Below are 20,877 nucleotides of genomic sequence, written 5' to 3'. Positions count from 1 at the left end.
TTCATGCACTGGAGAAGGAAATGGCAGCCCACTCCAGTGTTCTTGCCTGGAGAATCCCAGGGACGGGAGCCTGGTGGGCTGGCGTCTGTGGGGTCGCACAGAGTCGGACACGACTGACGTGACTTAGCAGCAGCAGCTTTCTCTTATGTATCTTGTTTGCCGCTCCGTGAATATTTTAGTCCTTCCAGAGTTTGTTTTTCTAGGAAAAAAAAAATCAGTAATTTTTTTATTTACTGCCCTGGAATTTGCAGCCTTGGGTATAATAGAAGCTCTGTCCCAATACCTTGTCGTAGGTGTGGTGGTCAGGGTTGGTGGTCGGGAAAACAGAAAAGGCTATAGGAATTGAACACTTCATTGATCTGTCTTTTGTTTGTTTGTTTGAAGAGCCAAGAACTCCAAAACTTGTTAAAATAAGAAATATCCTCATCATCAATGCAAGTGGAAGAAAATCTCTCACAGCAGAGGAAAAAAAAAATCCAGTCACATCAATAAAGGAGAGATCATAACAGCACTGATGGTTTAAATATATAATTTGATTCTGGATAAAAATAAATACACATTTGCTTTGCAAATTGTCTGTTGGTTAAATTCAGCTTCAAAATACTTGGATTTTCCAGGATGGTAACTGGGGAAACTGTAACATTTCTCAAAAATCATTTCGTAACTTGCGTGGTTCACAATGCAGCCTGCCATTCCTCCAAGCACCACGCAGTGAGGCAATTCATGTCTTCCCACCTCCTCCTTTCCCTTTCTTTGTCTGTATAATGAAACTGGAAACAAGGTATCTTTTTCCAAACACTTGGTCAGTCTTCCCAGTTGCAGCCTCTGAAAACGGCGAAATGCTTTGAAGACCGGAAAAGATGAGTACTATTTAATCCCCTTTTACGCCTCTGCGTTGCGGGGTAGGGTAGGCGGGTAGAGGAGTAGGGGGCGGGGCCTGAGCCGGGGCGGAGGAGGAGGAGTTAAGCAGCGAATCCGCGGGGAGCAAGCATCTTTGCTCCGCGGAACTGGAGGGGCTCTCCCTGGTCCGGTGTGAGATCCCTCCAGGCTTCCCAGCAGCAACCAAATAACCTGCGCGGCCAGGAGCGAGGATGGAGTGTCTGGTGAGCTGGGCCAGGCGTGGAAAGAGGGCTCAGGGTGGGCGACTCCTCTCCGGTGGCCCCGGGGCGGTGGCGGGCTGCGAAGCTAGGCTGCGGGTTTCCCCTCTTTGATTCAGAGCTGGGATTCCTGCTTGCGCTTTCCTCTCAGTTCTGAACCTTGCAGAGAAGCGGATCTTGCCTTCCAAAGCGGGGTGTATAGGCCATACCTCCATTCCTGGGGTTGCGATCAGCCGTCGCGGTACACTGAAAACAGGGTGCTGCCAGGTGCAGGCTCTGGAGACGCTTTCTCCGCTCACTGACATCCTTTGAGAGGAAATGGGCCTGGAGGCGGACCCTGGCTGCGTGGATAGAGGGTGCTGTTATTGGCTCCATTTTGGTCCTGAAATCTGGGCTGGGTTTGCAGAATTTCAGTATCAGGCCGGTTCCTCTGTGATGCTCCAGCCTCTTTCTGCATCCTCTGGGCCTTTGCCATGGGAAGCCAAAAGGATTGGATAAATCAGAGTTAAAACCCAGGGTATCCGTGAGAGATAGGCATTTTGTTATCCAGGATCTAGGTACATGACAAAATGAAGGAAGGAGAGGATTTTCATTTACATTAGTAACTGATATAAAATAATAATTAAAAAATCTAAATGCAAGTAATGCCTCAAGGTAATTTTTTTGCATATGGTTTATTGGCTAGACTACACAGCCAGTTATTTCATTGCCTTCCTTAACAAAGAATGGTGGCCTCCCAGCTAGTGTTTACTGAGTGCCAGGTGCTCTTAATCTTCACCCCTGTCCTTCAAAGAAGGAGTTATTACCCAGTTTTACAAATAAAGAAACAGGCAGACAGGTAAATTTTTCCAAGTCCATATGACTGTGGCAGCTTCAGGATTTGAACCTACACATTTTCAGGGGAGGGGCAGCGTAGCTGCCAGATGGACTGCTGTCAGGTAAGACCCAGGTCTCTGGACTCTGGCCCTCTTGGCAAGGGTTATAAGTGGACTTCTCTACTTCCATTATTGTGTGATCTGATTAATGAATTTTTTAAGCTATGTAACATACTGGCATTTACCATATCTGAAGCACTGTATTAAGTACTTTAAATGCTTAATTAATTCTCAGTAACGTTAGGGAGAGAGCAATTGGCCAGGTGGCGGTGGTCAGGCTCTCTCACCCGACTCTACTCACGTCCCACAGCTGGGGTCATTTGTGGTACTGCACACATGCAGCATGGTGTGGTCCTATATAAGCACCGCCTAAAAAGCTCCAGGAGAGTCAAGTTGAGTCAAATGTTGGCGACTGCTGCTGTGCTGGCCATTAGAGAGTAAAGCATGTCTACCTTGCCGTGGTGAATAAAGAATGTCTGCGATTCCTGTGACTCCTTGCAGCTTCTTCCAGCTTCTGTACTTATGCCTTGCCTACACTGGGTTCAATGATCAATGAGATGCAGTGAGACAACTGGTATAGTTGGCAGGATACGCAGCAGGTAGAGCAGCCTGAGGCTCCCCAGAAGAAGTCAGCAGGGAAGTGGTGGATGGTTCACCTGCTCGCACTGAAAAGGTGTTACAGGAGGTGAGTTCCCATTTGCCCGACAAGGTGGCATGGACGGCTGCTGACACCGGGGGGCGACTTTTCCTGACTGCCCTGAAGGTGAATGTGGATAGTGCCGTGATGCCGGTCCCCAGTTACTAGCAAGGCCCCTTGGGCAGTTGAGACCAGAGCAGCAGTATAAGCACCTATGGCAAGAGATTCGGGTGGTTACATGAGCTGATGATATGGGTTATGACCCTGAGATACAGAGGCCCGTGTACTGTAAAGGCGATGTCTTTTGATGTAGATTTAGAACAGCGTCCTGTAAAGGCTGTGTCCTATGATGTGCCAACAGTGTACTGTACAGGCTATGTCCTCAGATTTAGAAAAGTGTAATCACGTTGGTGGGCTGTGAACACCCCCAAAGATCCCCTTTGAAGGGGTGGGCCCGGCACCTGTGGGGGAGTTTTGTGGGTCCTAAATGAGTTGCCCCTGTGGCGGTTGCTCGCCAAGGGAATATCGTGGAAGATGGGCGTGTAGATTGTGTGGCGAGGGACCCTGAAGGGGTGGAATGTAGGGAGTGAACAACTGGCCAGGTGGCAGGGATCAGGCTCTCGGCTCACTCCACCCAAATCCTAAGCTGGGGCCATTTGTGGCACTGCGCTCACGCATCACAGTGGCCCTAGATAAGCACCACCTGAAAAGCTGGAGGAGACTCAGGGTGAAGTGAGTTGCCCTGAGTTGCGTGGTCATTGTTGCTGCCACGTCAGCCATTAGAGAGTGAAGCCTGTCTGCCTTGCACGCAGGATGAGGAATGTCTGCAGTCCTGTGGTCTTTGTATCTTCTTTCAGCTTCCCCACTCACGTCTTGCCTACCCTGGGTTCAGCAAATAGTGAGATACAGGCAGTAACCTAATGAGGTAACAGCTACATTGATTTAGTGTTTATTTTTATCAATCACTTTATAGGAACTTTACATATACTATCTCATTTAACCTTTTTAACAGAGAAGATTGGTACTATTAATTTTTTCCTGTATCTCCAAGAGGTAAAATGATTTGTCTAAGCTTACACACCTAGTATTTGTGCTAACCTGAATTCAAATTAGCCAGAAGAAATGTGTGCCTAATTAATAGCAAGGCTTTCTTTCTAATTCTTTTCACCTCAGTCACTGTGCTTCTGTTTCCTAAATGTTACTGTCTCCCAGTTCCCACATCTTGTGTTTTGGTGTGTGTGTGCTTTTTCTTTTATCCTAAAATACAGATTTTTACTCTGAGAGCTAAACTATTTGCATTCCTCATCACAGCCTTTACTAGAACCTGGATTTCCATGTGGCGTGATGGTGTGGAATCAGAATGCCAAAGAAAACTTCTGGTTTCAGAAGCCAAAGTTTTGAAATAACAAGAGCCTAAGCATTTGAGTTTTAAAGGCCTAAATGATGAAAGACCAAGGATAGGCATTCATCCCAGAAAAAGCTGATGGGACGAATACAAGGTGATGGAGGAAGCAGCTTTTCTGACCCTTGGCTGGGAGAGCAAAGAGAGACTGATTAGCATTGGTTTGTGTCCTGAGAAGTTTGCCCTGTGCCTGGGCCCAGGAGTGGGGAGTTTAGGAGGATGCTGACTGCTGCAGAGTAATCTGTCTCCATTCCACTCTTCATTTTATAGCAAAATGATTCCCAGAGTAATACTCTGTTAAATACCACAATGATTTGTTAAAAAAAAAAAAAAAACAAAAAACAACCTACAAGGCCAAGGATTTCTGCCCAGACACATGAAAATAAAGCAAGGGGGAAGAAAAGAAGCCAAATACTGGTTTTAAAAGGTACAATTTACATAAATTGTGCAGAATTTGCAGGAAAACCTCCCTCAGCAAGGATCAAGGCATATTCTGCAAAGTGGTTACACCTGAGTTACATTTTTAATATTAACAGATGTGGATTATTTGGGGAGTAAATTTTCTTCAACATTTGCAGTCTGTGTTTTCTGGATATATTTTTGGCAGTTTGTTTTCTCATCAGTCTTGACAATGGTGGCTTTGGGAGCATGGCCTCAAATTGCTAGGAATGGCCATAATGAAAGAACCACATGGCTGCTTTTCCCATCCCACCCTAAGCAGCCTTTGTTATTTCTTCCATTTATAGTCCCTGGTTCTGCTTCCACAAAACCAAAGGCTTCCAGTGGTTAAAACTTCAGCTGCAGTTTTTCCTGATACAGCAATTAGATTGAAGCTCTCTTAGCTTTGTCCACATTCAAATGCCCATTTCTGTGCTTGCTCTCTGTCTTCAGGTGTTCAGAAGGCTCGTCTGTCATCTGTCTACCTTCCAACTGATTTGGTTCTTGGCAGCACTGGTGTTATGCAGGGCACAAGGTAAAGATACTCGATTCCCCTGCGTGGGATCCAGGAAACACGGTTTCCGGAGTGGACCTCTGACCATTCTCGTCTATGCTGTGTCCATTTGTCTGCATGAATTATTTAACCGTGCAATTTGTTTGGAAGACTGGGAGTGGTTCTTTCTGCTTTCCACATTTTTGTTTCCCAAAACTTTAATATTAAGAAACTTTTCATAGATAAAACCAGACATGAAAAAAATTCTTTCTGAATTAAGACATCAGTTTTCACCTATCAAAGTGAATAATGTTTAAAATAATAATTCCTTATGTGTGTGAAGACATGGGGATGCGTGGGGGAGTAAGAATGAATTTGCCCTCTAGGGCTTATCTTGCAATAAGCCTTAAAACTGGGTGTGTCCCTCTTACAGAAAAGTATTAAAAATAGTGAAATATGAAAGCTACATGGGTTCACACAGTCTGTTATATAAAACACACCTGTGCTGTCCGCTTATCTGCTGAATTTCCTACTTCTGCCAGACCTTTCTCCTTGGTTCTATAGGAGACCACACCTCACTTACTGATGGCCTTTTATTACCTTTTGTGTGGTGTGTACTATGGGCTTCCCTGATAGCTCAGTTGGTAAAGAATCCACCTGCAATGCAGGAGACCCCAGTTCGATTCCTGGGTTGGGAAGATCTGCTGCAGAAGGGACAGGCAGCCCACTCCAGTATTCTTGGGCTTCCCTGCTGGCTCAGCTGGTAAAGAATCCGCCTGCAATATGGGAGACCTGGGTTCAATCCCTGGGTTGGGAAGATCCTCTGGAGAAGGCAAAGGCTACCCACTCCAGTATTCAGGCCTGGAGAATTCCATGAATTTTATAGTTTGTGGGGTTGCAAAGAGTTGGATACGACTGGGAAACTTTCACAACAATGTGATGTGCACTGTAGCCATCAGCCTTCACAGGGGTACAAAAGGGATGCTTCACACCATGTATAGCACAGGATTTACCAACTGGGGAACCCTAAATGGAATTTCATATAAGCAGCAAATAATTGTAAACTTTCCATTAAATTATTTCTTGCATAGTCAAAGAGAAAAATTGCCCTAGAAGTTAAAACTCTAGTTTTGATCCCCTTTTTACTCTCTATTCTAACAGCAGCAATTTATTCAAATCTATGCTCTGCACTCAGCAAACTTTAGGAAACCCCATCCTAACAACAGCTATTCCCCTAGAACTTTTTGCAACTATCAAGAGTGCACCTTACTGAAATTGGAATTTTGCAACACTTGGCGGTTCCAGTTTGTATTTGTTGCAATGCCCATCTTCTCATTCTTAATGTTGTAGAGCAGATATTCTTTTTTTCTAATTACTCTAGTCATTTTATCTGTTATTAGTCTTAAAAAAAACCAGATTTTGGTGTTTTAAGTCAGTGTTTTCTGTACTGTTTTATTAATTTGTGCTTTTAACTTTATTAATTCACTCCTTTTATCAATTTTTGGTGTGTGGGAATTTTGAATGTATGTAGGTATTCATTTTTCAATCTTTCCTGTTTCCCAATAAATTAAGTTAGGATTAAATATTTCCCTCTGAGAACTGCTTTATAAGCCTCTACAGATTTTAATATATGATATTGTTATTGTCATTCATAGTGATTTAGAACTTTTGTTATGATTCCTGGTGTAATTAAGGAGATAAGAGTATGTAAATTTATAATTTTATTGCATTATGAACCCAGTTCAAGGTCATTTTTTTTTTTGGTATACTACTTCAATTTGGGGGTATGTTTCACATGTGGTTTGAAAAGTGTGTATGTTTTCTTTTGGGTAAAGGTTTATAAATACATGCTCATATGGACATATTACATGTGCATGTATAAATATTTGTTTTTAAAGTCTTCTCTATCTTTGTATTTGATTTTATTTCTTATTTTTTAATAGGTGGAAGTGAAAATTCTGAGAGAACAGTGAAAAATTCTCCCATTATGATTATGGATTTATGCATTTTCCTTTGTAGTTCTATTAGCTTTTTATATATTTCAGAGTTATGTTGCTAGGTACATGAAGGTTCATGAGGGATATATCTTATTTCAGATTCCTCCTTTTATCATTTTGAAAAATACATTTTTGTTTCTTACAGTGTTTTTGTCTTCCATTTCCCCTTCTCTTTCCTTTTAAAAATCTTACTTGGACTAATATTGAAACATCAGTCTTTCAATATTTCTTTAATCTTTTCTGTATTTTTAATGCTTCCAATTCTGGAAGAATTCTATGATCTGGTCTTCCTACTTACTAATTTAGTCTTCAGTGATACTCATTCTGCTAAGGCAGCCAGATTGTGAAAAGAGTTTATATTTCTCATTTTATACATCTCTAGTTTCTTCTATTTACAGTGCTGGTTCCTTTTCACACTTAAGATATAACATTTGTTCATGTAAAAATGTTTATTTATTCATTTGTAGAGTTTATTTTTCCTCTATCATTGTGTTAGCTTACTCAACTGTTTGTCTGTTTGTCATTGTATTGAGATTTCCCATTGAGTCATCTATCATATCAATAAGAGTAGCCAGCATTGGAGGGGGAGGAAATTAGTGCCATACCTTAGATTTTGTACTACAGTCAGTAGAAACAGGAGACTGTAGACTGTAATTTGGTTGTCAAAGCGCTGTGGCACTATCAGCCTCCTGGAGCATTGTCCTGTACACCTCTGTCCATGTTCCTGTATTCGCTGTGGCACTATCAGCCTCCTGGAGCATTGTCCTGTACACCTCTGTCCATGCTCCTGTATTCGCTGTGGTGCTATCAGCCTCCTGGAGCATTGTCCTGTACACCTCTGTCCATGCTCCTGTATTTACCACTGCTTCCTCACGGCAGACGGCACTACTGCTGCCCCTTCCTTTCCAGATGTGTGTGTGGAATGTATGGGGCTGCTGTAACTTCTTCACTTAAACTAATCACTGCATGTTATCCATTGACCCTTTCTTATTACTAGCTGTTACCGTTCCAGGCATAAACTCACTTGGTGATACTTCTATCCTATCTGGCACTTTCCATCTTCAACCTCACTTCACCTAATTTCCAGCCTACAGGGATTCTTCATGTAAATTCTGGTCACTGGGAGTTTGCTTTCTTATTTTTCTACTCTGCTACTCTAAAAGACTGAACAAACATATTTGAACTTATATTTCTCTAGCAACATCAGGAAGGTAGGTAAATGTTGTTTTCTTTTTTGTATTTTTCTTTCTAAATTTGACTTTGAACATGCATCGTTTATCAAAAATGTTTATTTGTGTATGTATTAAAATATAAAATATACATGTTCTTTTATGATTCCATGATAAAGTGGTGACCCAGGACGTAAAAGCACTGCTGAACACACCTGCTTCTTTAAGATGCTCTCTGCAACATCCCCAAGAAGTTTTGATTGTGACATGGCAAAAAATCAAGGCTGTAAGCCCAGAAAACATGATCACCTACAGCGAGAACCATGGGGTTGTAGTCCAGCCTGCCTACAAGGACAAGGTCAACATCACGCAGCTGGGACTCACGAACTCAGCCATCACCTTTTGGAACACCACCTTGGAGGATGAGGCGTGTTACAAGTGTCTCTTTAATACCTTTGGCTCTGGGAAGAGCTCAGGAGTAGCCTGCCTCACTCTCTTTGGTGAGAGTCTCTGAGAATACATTGTCTCTGGCTTGAAATGTTATTTTGAAGAATGTTTGGGATGCAGTGGTAGTAGTACCTAGTCTTTCAGGATCCCAGCCCCAGAAGGGTTCACTGGAGGACACTTGACCTCTCTTGTCTATTGTGTAACTGTGGTTATGGTTATTTGGAGAGTTCATTGACCTATGTTGAATCTTTGCCTGGAGTTATCTTTGCCCTGAAGAATACTCTTGTTGTCAACAAGAGTAAACTAAGGACCACAGTGAGGATAAATTCTCCCTAAGCAGTGCTATGGTTCAGACCTGGCATTGCCACTTGGAGTCATGTGACCCTAGAAGAGTCCTGTCCATGGTGCACCAGAGTTTATCTATCTGCACCATAAGTGTGGAATAGATCATCTCTAAGGTCCCTAAGAGCTTTCATATTTTTGAACCTAAGGACAAAGCCAGATTGGGCTAAGCTGGAGCCAGTTATGGGGGTCCCTCTCATTTTGTTTCAGCGGATCTTTCACAAAATTGATACAGCCATGCAGCAGAGGTTCTTCATACCCAATGCCTGCTAGGGCTTTAGCTGAAAAATAAGCATTCTTCTAAAATCTAAGAGGCTTAGTTTGACAAGATTCCTTTCCTGTTAACTGATGCTTAGCTGGGATCAAGAACTGAGAATTAGGAATAAGGGGTAGCTTTGGAAGATGCACACTTGGTGGTGGTTTTAGAAGGGAAAAGTCAAACTTAGGGTTATTAGGAATGTTAAAATGAGAGTTTGAACACACCAAGAATATTGGGCAAGGGATAAGGAGAGACTCAGTAAACAAGAATGCAAGGGAGGTAGGATGACACCAGATAACATGTTTCTTTCACTTATTTTGCCCATGAGTTGTCTCTGCAGGATCTTGCATCAGGCTTTTCTTCTTCTATTTCTTTCATTCCTTTGTCTCCTTCTGTCTCCATTTTTCTGTGTCTCTTCCCTCCTTCAATCCTTCCTTCCTCTTCTTTTTTTTTCCCTACTTTGCTCTTTTTCCTTGCCGCCCACCCCCCCCATTTCCTTTCACCCTTCCTTATTTCCTTCTTTTCACCATTTTCTTCCTTTTCCTTCTTGTGTCATATTTTTCTCATTTCTGTTTCCTCTCTCCTTTTTGTTCATCTTTCTCTCTTGCTCCCTTTCTTTACTCATTAATCTTCAAATAATTTGTATGCCTGAAACGCAGACTCCTCTGTGTCTTCTAGCTGGTAATTCTGTAGTTTTTCCCCGCAATGACACTTTCCAGCCGTAAGGTATAGCTTTCATCCAAGTAATTCTTTGATACACCAGAGAACCCTGCTAGCCGGGCTGGCCATTTCAGCCATACTGGTCCTCCTTTACTTTTATTTCTCTTCCCCTAGGGCTCACTGATGTTAGTAATCTGGGCTCTCTGGACAGAGCCACAGTCCTCCTGTTGGCTCATTTCCTCCAGCCTACTCCCACCCACCTACCTATTGAACTTCTAAACACAGACAAGCTTTTATTTAGCACTGCCCTTTAATTCTCTTTTGTGCTCCAAAGCCAACCATAGAAAGATGTTTGCATTTGCTCAGCAGAGATAAACTGTACATTACAAGGAAAATGAACGCATTAGTCAAGGGACTTTTGAAAGGGAACAGGGTACAGCTGACCTAAAAATGTCCTTTTTTCATAAGCTATTTGTTTTCTGTTAACTCCATAAGGTGATCTCCAAGGTCCTCACAACTGTCATTCTGTGATTTTTCTGACTACTGACTGAATTCCTAATTTGCATTTTGTATAGATATTTCAAACAGGGACTTTCGAAGTCTGCTCCATGCCTCTTATTCACTGGCCCAGTTCCAAACAGAAAAAGGCTTTTTCTAAGTGGCAACCCCCCTACAGGCTCTCCGTTCTGAAACTGCTCTGGTTTTCTGAGGAGTGCAGACCACCTGTGTGGAGGCACTGATTGATAGTTGTTGTCCAACTGCCTGAGAGGGACACCCAGAAGAAGGCAGAGATACTGCATTGCCCACGAAAGAGAAAAGAAGAATTATTCTCTGCACTGTTTGGGAGGAAAGGTACCCTCTGTCCATCTAGCTAATTCTCTTAGAGACAAACTCCATAGAGGATCATTCTTATCACAGGGTTGTATAGGCCAGTCTCTACCCTGCTGTTCAGAGAATTAGACAGGAAGAGAAGGCCCCAGTTTGGATTGGATGTGCCACATTATCTCTCTAGCTCCCACTGTCTTTCTGTAAAGGTTTTTCTCTCTCCTCTCTGAGGAGAGTATGGGACTCACACCAGATTTTGTGACTGATGGCAGATCATTTTTTTGTCCCAGTACAGCCCACAGTATTCCTTCACTATAAATTATCTGAAGATCACCTAAATATCACTTGCTCTGCCAATGCTCGCCCAGCCCCTATGATCTCCTGGAAGGTCTCTGGGTCGGGGGTTGAGAACAGTACCGAAATCGTCTCACACCCCAATGGAACAACATCTGTCACCAGCATCCTCCAGATCAAAGACCCCAAGAGACAGGTGGGGAAGGATGTGATCTGCCAGGTGCTACACCTGGGGACTGTGACTGACTACAGGGAAACTGTGAACAAAGGTAAGAGAGGTTTTCTGTGGTCACATTTGTGGACACACACCTGCAAGGTAGTGAATGCTCTGCAGGGCCTCTTGGCCTCTTAGCAAAGAAGCTGATAAGGCAGAGAATGGGATAAATAGGGGAAGAAAAACAGAGTTGAGGAAGCCAGTATAGCCTATTTTATTGCTTTGGCAATTGTGGTATGTTGCTCACACACTGAATGCTTTTACTGAGATCCATTCCATTGATTTATTCTTCTGTGCTCCTGAGTATTTGTTATGCCAGAAATGTGACAGCAAGGACTCAGTCCCCGAACACAGGGAGCTTCTAGTCCAGGAAGGAATGAAGAAGGAGCTGGGTAGTTGTAAAAATGCAGGTTAAATGCTTCCATAAGAAAGCTATGGTAGGAGTTTGGGGTTTTTGAGCAGGAGCCACCTGTTCTCCTTGCTTGACCCTGCAACAAACCATTCTCTGATAAAAGGGAAAAAAAAAAGAAAGCTGTGGTATAACCTGGGAAGATTGAGAGTGCAGAGAAGGAGCATCAGCTCAGTCTGGAGGGATTACAATGTTTTCCTGGAAGAAGTCACATCTGGGACGAAAACTGCATAATCTACACTAAGGGAAAGGGGCAATAGATCTTTTAGGAAAGAAGCCAATCTGAGTTTTCCCAACATCATTTTAAAATAAATTGCCTCCTGTTCAGGACCTCTTTTGCTGTTTTGTATTTCCATCTAAACTCTTATCTCTGGGTCTCATTGATACAAGAGGTAAAGATGATGGGAGAGAGAATAAGGAAAGCAGTGGTCGTAGAGGCAAGACACTTCAGTGACAACAGCCATAGTTTCCTTTCTCTGCGTAGTTTTGAAGCACTAACTCTGGATGAGGCACTCAGTTAACAAGCCTCCTATAAAAAGATATTGCTGCATTTTTCGGGGTACATTGTGAACCCAGAAAAGTTTATGCCTCATTTTCATGTGCTCAGTTGCTCAGTCATGTCCAACTCCTTGTGACCCCATGGACTGTCGCCCACCAGGGTCCTCTGTCCATGAAATTTTCCAGGCAACAATATTGGCACAGGTTGTCATTTCCTACTGCAGGGGATCTTTCCAATCCAGGGATCAAACCCATGTCTCTTGCATTGACAGGAAGATTCTTTACCACTGCGCCACCTGGGAAGCACAGATAGTCTCTAATGAACATGTCCTGTAGTCATTTCTGGGGTCCTTGAAAAAGCAAACTAATTAAAAAGTAAACATTTAAGTAAATTTGATCAAGATGTTTGTGGTGTTAGATTTGGACATTTATGACAAGATCCTCAGATTTCGCCAAGATGAAGGGTAAATTTCCCTGAAAAGCAAGAATCTGAAAAGGAACATGTCTTCTTTTCTAAGAGTGCCCAAATAGACTGATTATCATTTATAACATTTATATCATTTGTATAATATTTGTTCATTCTGCAAGCATTTACTAAAAATCTTTCACACTTAAACCATTATGTCAAGTACCAGATCTATTGAAGACAAATCTGAACTCTTAACTAGTGTCTAACACTAGTGAGACCAATCTGAAGGTGCTCAGTTAAATTATGACATGACAAATCCCATTATAAAGGTATGGAGAAGATGCCGGAGACTCCCAAATCAGATAGTGCTTTTTCTGACTTTGTATTACACAGTGACACTGAGGAACTGATATGTAGGCTAAGTTGCATTTACTGACTACTAGAAAGAAGTTTAATAACAAAGACATTGATTAGAAGGAACACAATTAAAACATGGAGATGAGTTTATTCCTGGAGGTTGGAATCATGAGATTCATTATTTTTCCTTTATATTTTTCTATATCTTCCAAAAATTCCTCAATAAACATATTAATTTAATGGACAGTATGGCAAAGATTATGTGCTTTGAAGGCAAACAGGTCTCTGACCAAGCCTTGTTCTACCAATTACTACACTGATTTGGGGCTTGCCCAACTTCTCTGAGCCTCAATTATTTGTTTTTTTAATTTGTTAGATGATAGCAATAATAACACCTAACTCTTGAGCTATTTTGAGGATTAAAGGAGGTAACACATTCAAAGCTCTTACTACATAGTAACCACATAAAACATGTTAATTATTATTATTATTTAAATGCTATTAAAATAATATGAGGTCATGAATGTAGACCTTTATATACTTAAGAATAATTTTCATCAAAAGTACAATTCTAGTAAAAACTCATTACAACTATTTCTTTATTACTTTTTACCTCTACAGCTTCCACTTGTCACTAGTTTTTCCTTTTCTCCCGTCATATCCACAGGCTTTTGGTTTTCGGTTCCACTGCTGTTGAGCATTGTCTCCTTGGTAATTCTTCTGGTCTTAATCTCAATTCTACTCTACTGGAAACGTCATCGGAACCAAGATCGAGGTGAGTCCCATAGGAAGTAAAAAGAAGGAAAAAACTATTGCTTAATGACAATCCGGGGTTCAAATGAAGATATAAATAAGGGATGGGTACTTAGTCATGTCTGACTCTTTGTCACCCTGTGAATTATAGCCCGCTAGGCTCCTTTGCCCATGGGATTCTCCAGGCACGAATACTAGAGTGGGTTGCCATTTCCTTCTCCAGGGCATCTTCCCGACCCAGGGATTTAATCTGGGTCTCCTGCATTGCAAGCAGATTCTTTACCATTTGAGCCACCAGGAAAGTCCTAAATAAGGGGTGATAACCATGAAATTAAAAGACACTTGTTCTTTGGAAGAAAAACTATGATGAACCTAGACTGTGTATTAAAAAGCAGAGATATCACTTTGCTGACAAAGGTCTATATAGTCAAAGTTATGGTTTTTCTAGTAGTTATGTATGGATGTGAGATGTGGACCATAAAGAAGGCTGAGCACCAAAGAACTGATGCTTTTGAACTGTGGTGCTGGAGAAAACACTTAAGAGGCCCTTGGATTGCAAGGAGATCAAACAAGGCAATCCTAAAGGAAATCAACCCTGAATATTCATTGGAAGGACTGATGCTGAAGCTGAAGACCCAATACTTTGGCCATCTGATGTGAAGAGTCAGCTCGTTGGAAAAGAACCTGATGCTGGGAAAGATCAAGGGCAAGGGATGAGGACAGAAGAGGATGAGATGGTTGGTTGGCATCACTGACTCAATGGATATGAGTTTGAGCAAATTCCAGGAGACAGTGAAGGATAGGGAAGCCTGGTATGCTGCCAGGGGGTCACAAAGAGTCAGACATGACTGAGCAACTGAACAACAGGTCAGCTATCCCACTGAAGAGACTGTGAACTTGTCCAATGTGATCACCATCTGAGTAGTGCTTTCTATGTTATATGCTCACTATGGCTCAGACACTCTAGGCAATGCACAGGGGGTAATAATTGCATCATGTCATCCTGCCCTTATACACTGTTAATTTCTTTCCATCTCCTACAATATCTATCACAGTATCTTATGTATACTCACTAAATGTTCATTAAAAGAATGAATGACTGAATGGAAGGGTAGATTTTTCAAACAGATTTTTTTCAATTCCACTTTTTAAACTGCAAATTCAGTACCTCGTAGATGCTGAGTCTAAATATTGTGAAAGAATATAAAACAAGAGACACTATCAAACAAGAGGAGTCAGCCAGCGGGGAAGAATTAAATTTCTTTGGTTTCTGAAGACACTGCATAATTTATTAAAGCTAATGAAAATGTGCAGTTTATGTTGTATGTAGTGGGAATTTTCTAGGATGAAGCAATGCTGTGGGAGTTTTCTCCAGCTCACATGACTGACAGAAAGGGGAGGAAAAATGTTCACTTTGAGTGTTATTTTACATTTCTATTAAAAGTATCACTCACGTGCTACCTTTTTTCGTCTTTTTATGTCTCATAGATTAATATCTTTCATGTTCTAAGCTTTTTGAACATTTACTTTTGCATAAGCCTTATATAAACACTAGATGAATTCTTGTGATTTTGTAAGGAAAACAACAAATCACCAGCATCAGTGACCTTTTGCAGATGTGGATAAAAGGATTTGTTCTGTAGGGGACAGGAGATTGCAAATCAGATAATCTTACTGCACATAAGTTTGAGCCCATAGAGCTCCTTGTGCTGTCACTCAGCTCTGTCTGACTCTCTGCGCCCCCATGGACTGTAGCCTGCCAGGCTCCTCTGTCTGTGGGATTATGCTGTCAAGAATAGTGGACTAGATGACCATTTCTTTCCCCTGGGGATCTTCCAACCCAGAGATCAGGGATTGAATTCAGTCGCCTGAGGTTTCTGCATTGGCAGATGGATTCTTTACCACTGAGCCACCTGGGAAGCCCTTAGCTCTCTGCAAAATGTCAAAGGCAGAAGGCCAGTTGACTCCACTTTTCCCAAACATTTTGCCTTTCCAGTTGGGAACTGAAGGTGACCTCCTTCCCTTAACGCAGTTAGCAGCAGGCCTAAAATTAGAATCCTGGCCTCCTGACCTCTGCTGGGATATTCTTCCAGTTATGGCTTCCTGACTTGAAAGGCACAGTTGTTAATCGTGTTTATTTCAGTCCGTGCTTGCTGGTATTGCTCTATATTTCTGTAAATGTATAAGCAGAAAAGTATGACATGTTCAAATTCGTTTTAAAATGTCCCCTTGAATAAGAATCTCATAATACAGTCCATTCAAGCCCAAGGTAAATTTCACTAGAAAGGGACATTTGCAAAATAATTGTCCTTTGTTTATTAAGTCTCATATTTTCTGGGAAATATAATTGTTCAGTGCCTTATTCAGTTGCTGAAGTGAAGAGTCAGGTTAAGGTTATTTGGTCCCATATTCTTAAGTAGCTAGTAAAATCAAGTGTCAGCTATGCTGGAGACAAACTCTCAAGGCTGAGAAAATACTGGTTGGTTAAGACCAAAACTTAAGTAATCCAAAAATTTGGAAGAAAAGGAAGAAAATCATCAAATATAGTGACTTTTAAAAATTTCTTTAAGTAAAAAATTTGGGTTGTCAATTTGTGATGAAAGTGAATAGTCCTACCACGTTTTCCTGTCGTCTTTAATTTTTATTTTATGTTGGATTATGGCTGATTTACAATGTTGTGTTAGTGTCAGGTGTGCAGCAAAGCGATTCAGTTCCACATGTATCCTTTTTCAAATTCTTTTCCCATTTAGGTTATTACAAAATATGTTTCTTTACCCTTGCTTTGTGTTTTTTTCTCCTCTCTTTTTCTATTATCTTCTGAAACATAAAACTTTTGGATGGGCAGGGAAACATGATCAGTCAAAATGACCTCAAGATTTTGGACCTCAGTGACCTGAAAAAATGGTCATGTGAACAGAAATGGAGGTGAAGAGGGGGAACTGAGAGTGAGTGTGTGTGTGTGTGTGTGTGTGTGTGTGTGTGTGTGTGTGTGAGATCAGTTTGTGGGGAAAGAAAAAGTAGAGGTGAATTAGTTTTTGTGCTTATTGAATATGAGTAGACAAAGAATCATCTCCATGGAGCTGCCAGTAGTAAGACAAATCTGGTAAGAAAAGTCTGTCAAATCTTTGTTAGATAAATGACCAAAATTATTTATTGTAAATTAAAATCACTGATTTATTGCTCACAAAAACATAAGCAAATTTATAGGTTGTAGACAGAGGGGTATCTCTAATGACAGATGTTATTTTCATAGAGAAGTCAGGCCCCTTTTCTTAGGATTTGATGTAACGCCAGAGAGTGTTATGTTGGTTTTTTTCAACAGTAAAGCTGTTCTCTGAGGAAGGTGTGATGAGTTAGAGGCAGTTTCTCTTTGCACCATTTCTAGAAAGCTCATCGTGTAGCTCTCGTGAGACTACAACAGTATGATAATAGATTAATAGGTTTTCAAATAACTTTTTTTTTCTTTTATGAATCAATACTCTATTACTAAATAGAAAGTGAAAAGAAATTAAAATTTCCCAGGGAAATTTCTTGATAGTTTTCTTCCTATTAAAACCCAGTTGATGTCATAAATTTGCCCCTTACATATACTACAAAAACATTAAATTTGAGGTTAAGAATAATCTTTTATTTTTCATTAGCCAAACCACCAATGATTACAAGCTTCTCAGAAACAACTTCACTTTGGGGCATAGATAGTCACCTAATTTTTAGAAACTTTTTTTTCTGAGTAGCAGTCTTCTATTGTTTGGGTCACGGTTGAATTGGACACCAATGGAAGACTTAGACAATCATGTGAAATGCATATTCCAAACTTCATTTCTCTTCAAAATATCTATGTCAGGTAAAAGTGATTTATTTACACTCACATTATCTATATAATTACCTTGATTTTTCCCACTTTGCTTCACAATAACCCAACCTTATAAATGAGTTCTCTGCAATGATGATAATGGCAATGTTAGTGAAACACTGTATCCTGGGTAGAATCAAGTCATTTTCTTTTATTTTAAACTTAGGACTCCTATCAAATAACAGCGGTGCTCATTAAATAATTGGTGATGCTGAAATTGGAGATTAATTAGAAGAATAATATAAAAGATATATGTTTCCAAAAAAAATTAAAATCTTTGCTTTACTAACAATGGTACTTAAGCTTCCCAGTTGAAGGCTGGCTGAGTGGTGACTCTCAGCCCGTTCCCGTGTAATCATGGTTTCAAGCAGAAGAAGGGATGCTTTAAATGAGAAAAGCGTAAAGCAGTTATTATTGAATAGCCTAGGTTAGAACTGCTGGGAGAAATCTTGCATCCCAAGGCTATCTGTCTATAAAATTTTACCCTTGAATCGGTATCAATGCCACCCATCATATCAAAATGTCATAACACAATCCAGTCATAAAGTAGGTGGTTAACAAACCTGCGAGTCTGGGCATTCTTGCCTGAGCTGTTCTGTGTCTTTCACCATGGAACAAATCACTGGTATTAGAAATGTTGACACAGTTAAAACATGCAAAACTTCAGGTTCTGGTGAAGAATTACTTAAGATTACACAGAGAGTGAGATTTGGAGCCAAGATAAAATCCCAGATCTTTTACTTCACTGTTTACCTGCCTTGTAGGGAGGCCCACATTCTCCCAGTTTAAGGGCTAGAAAGCTAATAGTCTTATAAGGGCCTCCATCTGTCTAGTTTGTGACCATACCTACCTTGATGTCCAATAAGTGAGTATCCATAGGAAACAAAGCTCAAGGTCTTATAAATAAAATACATGTGGATCATTTGGAATTCTTGAGCCTGTTCTTTTACTTGTAGTCTTATATGTATTATTAAGCAAGTATAATCTTGCTTAAGAAGAGTAAGCTATTATTTCCTAGAACTACTCATATCCTTTTAAAGAGAGACACAGTGCCTCCCAGCACACTGGGTCAGTGGTATCTACTTCCTTCTCTTTGCTGATGAAATATGCACTGGAGAATTCTGTGTTTATTGATCCTTCTATTATCTATCTGCTGAAAATCTATTAGAATAGAAATTATAGATGTTCAAAGTTCGTATCTTGATCTTTCTTTTACCCAGAGCCCTAGAGGAGTCACACAGAACCCTGAAAGTTATTTCCTGGTCTACTTGAATCTGACTCAGGAGGCAAGCCGAAGAAAGAGGGTCATTCTCCAAGGAACCTAAAAGAGCTAAAAAATGGGAGTCAAAGGCCTAAGAATTTCAAGACTTTCCACTGCCACATAGGCCACCCAGTGCTTCTGTGAGTTCCCAGAGGAAGTCATTTTACCTCTCAGGTCTGTCGTAGGACTTGGTTTTGCAAAATGATGCAGTGTTGTGCTGTTGAAAGGATACTGGACTTGGGGCCGGGAGCCACCGCTCGGAGGTTGACTTTGCCTCCAGCTGGTGGCAACTCCGTGTTAACCACATCTCATTGAGCTTTCACGTTCGCATCCAGAAAGTTAAGAAGTTGGACTGAATAATTTGCCATTCTGCTCTAAAAACAGATGTAATTCCAGGAGAAAAAAAAAGGATAAATAAAGATAAAAGAAATGAAAGAGAGAAGAATACAGGAAGGTAGGGACCAAAGAACTTTTCTGAGACTGCCTTTTGCCTTTCTGTGGATATGCCATTTCTTCTTCCCTTCTTCTTTGGTCCATAAGTCTATCTCCTCGTCGCTGGGTATCTTGTCCACTGCCTGCTTACTGTTTTTGCTATTAACTGGTCTTTCTAGAAGTCTCAGTTTCACTGCTCTTCTTCATGTACTTCTATGATGTTTACCACAATGGAAGTGGAACTGAATTTATTGTGAAGTAACATTGGCAACCTTAACTTTGCTTATCTGTTTTTATAGCAGACTAAATATTGTTAGTCTTAGACAGCAGCTTGCATTTTTTAAAAAGCATGCATTTCTCATCCATTTGTCTCATAATATGACCCAGTCCTATTTTAATCATTCTAAATTCAACCTAGTGTAATGAAATATATTATGAAAAGAGGTGTTTAGAAAGTTTTCTGAATAGCAGTCAGTTAATCCAAATGCTTTGCTCCCCCAACTTTTTTTCTCATGAGCTAACTTGTCACAATAGCAGAGGAAGCATGTATGGCTGTGCAAATTCCTTTGTTGTAAACATATTGTTCTAACTAGTGGAACAATTTTGAACTCTTAAATCATCATTGGACCAAGCTGGTGACTTTTTCAGTATCTTATGCTTTCTTGTCTGTATCCAGTGACCTAGGAACTAAAACTTAAGTTGTCTTTATTGTTGTATTGAATATTTATATATTTAGTAAGCTTTTCATATGTTATTTAATTATGTATTATTTCATATATTTGTATTAATATACTAAGTAATTAAAAGTGTCTACTCTAACTATTTGGCTCATGATATTCTCTTGGGGAATGTGGAAAATGTGGACATTAATGATAATACTTATATTTTCCCTCTGTGTGTGAAGCCCTCCCCTCTCTCTCTTAGTCTTCTAAAAGATGCTGTTGACATTTCTGATTTCTCACAACATCACAAGTCAGATGTCTTTCTCTGACCAGTGAGAGCTCCTTCATGTTGGTGATATGACCCTGTCAGTTTTGGAGCACTTCCTTATATATGCTGTTTTGACTTTGCTTTTAGATACTAACCTTTTCAAATGAATTAGCTTGCACAGCTTTGAATTTAGTAGGACTTAATATCTTGCTTCTGATTTAGCTATATTTCTGGCATCTCAGTTGCCAGATCAGATCATGTAACTTAAAGTAGTAGCTCCAAACATTTAAAGGTCTCAGGGCCCCTTTATACATGTAAAAACATCATTGAGAATCCAAAGAGCTTTCTGATATAGCAAATTATGTCTGTTGATATTTACCATGTTTGATATTAAAACTAATACATTTTAAAAACAAAAACCTACAAGCATACATTTCATTGGGTCATCAGAGTGATAGTAACATTATATATCAGATAACTTCTGGAAAGCTCCACAACACATTTATAAGAGAATAAAGAATAAGGAATTGGTGTGATTATGACAGTAGTTTTGACTTTGTGGAGCCCCTGAAATGGTCTCAAGGGCACTTTTAAGGACTGCTCACTTAAAGAATAGGCAAAGAAGGAGACCATCTTATGAGATTTTGTGAGTGCCCAAAGGCACTCCTTTATGAAATAACTATCTTCATAGTGCCTAAGCATTCCACCATAATTTTATTTAGGCCATTACCTTTCTGGGAATTCCCCTGCAGAGAAGCCTTGGTATAACTCTTCTTCCTAATAATTAAATTGATGTATTAAATGGCTAATCAGTTACCTTGGAGGA

General features: G+C 40.4%; 1 protein-coding gene across 2 annotated transcripts; it reads left to right on the top strand.

The window, feature by feature from the left end:
- Positions 1-972: 972 nt before the first annotated feature.
- CD200 (CD200 molecule) lies at positions 973-19,940 on the top strand. Of its 2 annotated transcripts, XM_020905778.2 has the most exons (6): positions 973-1,103; positions 4,903-4,984; positions 8,288-8,608; positions 10,932-11,204; positions 13,490-13,597; positions 18,649-19,940. In XM_020905778.2, exons 1-6 carry the CDS (start codon positions 1,092-1,094, stop codon positions 18,654-18,656), a joined length of 804 nt encoding a protein of 267 aa, XP_020761437.2. In that variant the 5' UTR covers positions 973-1,091; the 3' UTR covers positions 18,657-19,940. The 2 variants fall into 2 exon arrangements, with proteins under 2 accessions (XP_020761437.2, XP_020761438.2); XM_020905779.2 differs by lacking the exon at positions 4,903-4,984 and having other exon boundaries at positions 975-1,103.
- The last annotated feature ends 937 nt before the right edge of the window (positions 19,941-20,877 follow it).

This window comes from Odocoileus virginianus, chromosome 25 (genome assembly GCF_023699985.2).
Source record: "Odocoileus virginianus isolate 20LAN1187 ecotype Illinois chromosome 25, Ovbor_1.2, whole genome shotgun sequence".
Lineage (NCBI taxonomy): Eukaryota > Metazoa > Chordata > Mammalia > Artiodactyla > Cervidae > Odocoileus > Odocoileus virginianus.
Note: the sequence above shows the minus strand (reverse complement) of the source record. Positions and strands in the feature narration are given on the sequence as shown.

Excerpts from the sequence above, each read along its gene's own strand:
- CD200 (XM_020905778.2), top strand. Across the intron at positions 8,609-10,931 it reads AGCCTGCCTCACTCTCTTTG|TACAGCCCACAGTATTCCTT; the intron begins GTGAGAGTCTCT and ends TTTTTGTCCCAG. Across the intron at positions 11,205-13,489 it reads CAGGGAAACTGTGAACAAAG|GCTTTTGGTTTTCGGTTCCA; the intron begins GTAAGAGAGGTT and ends TCATATCCACAG.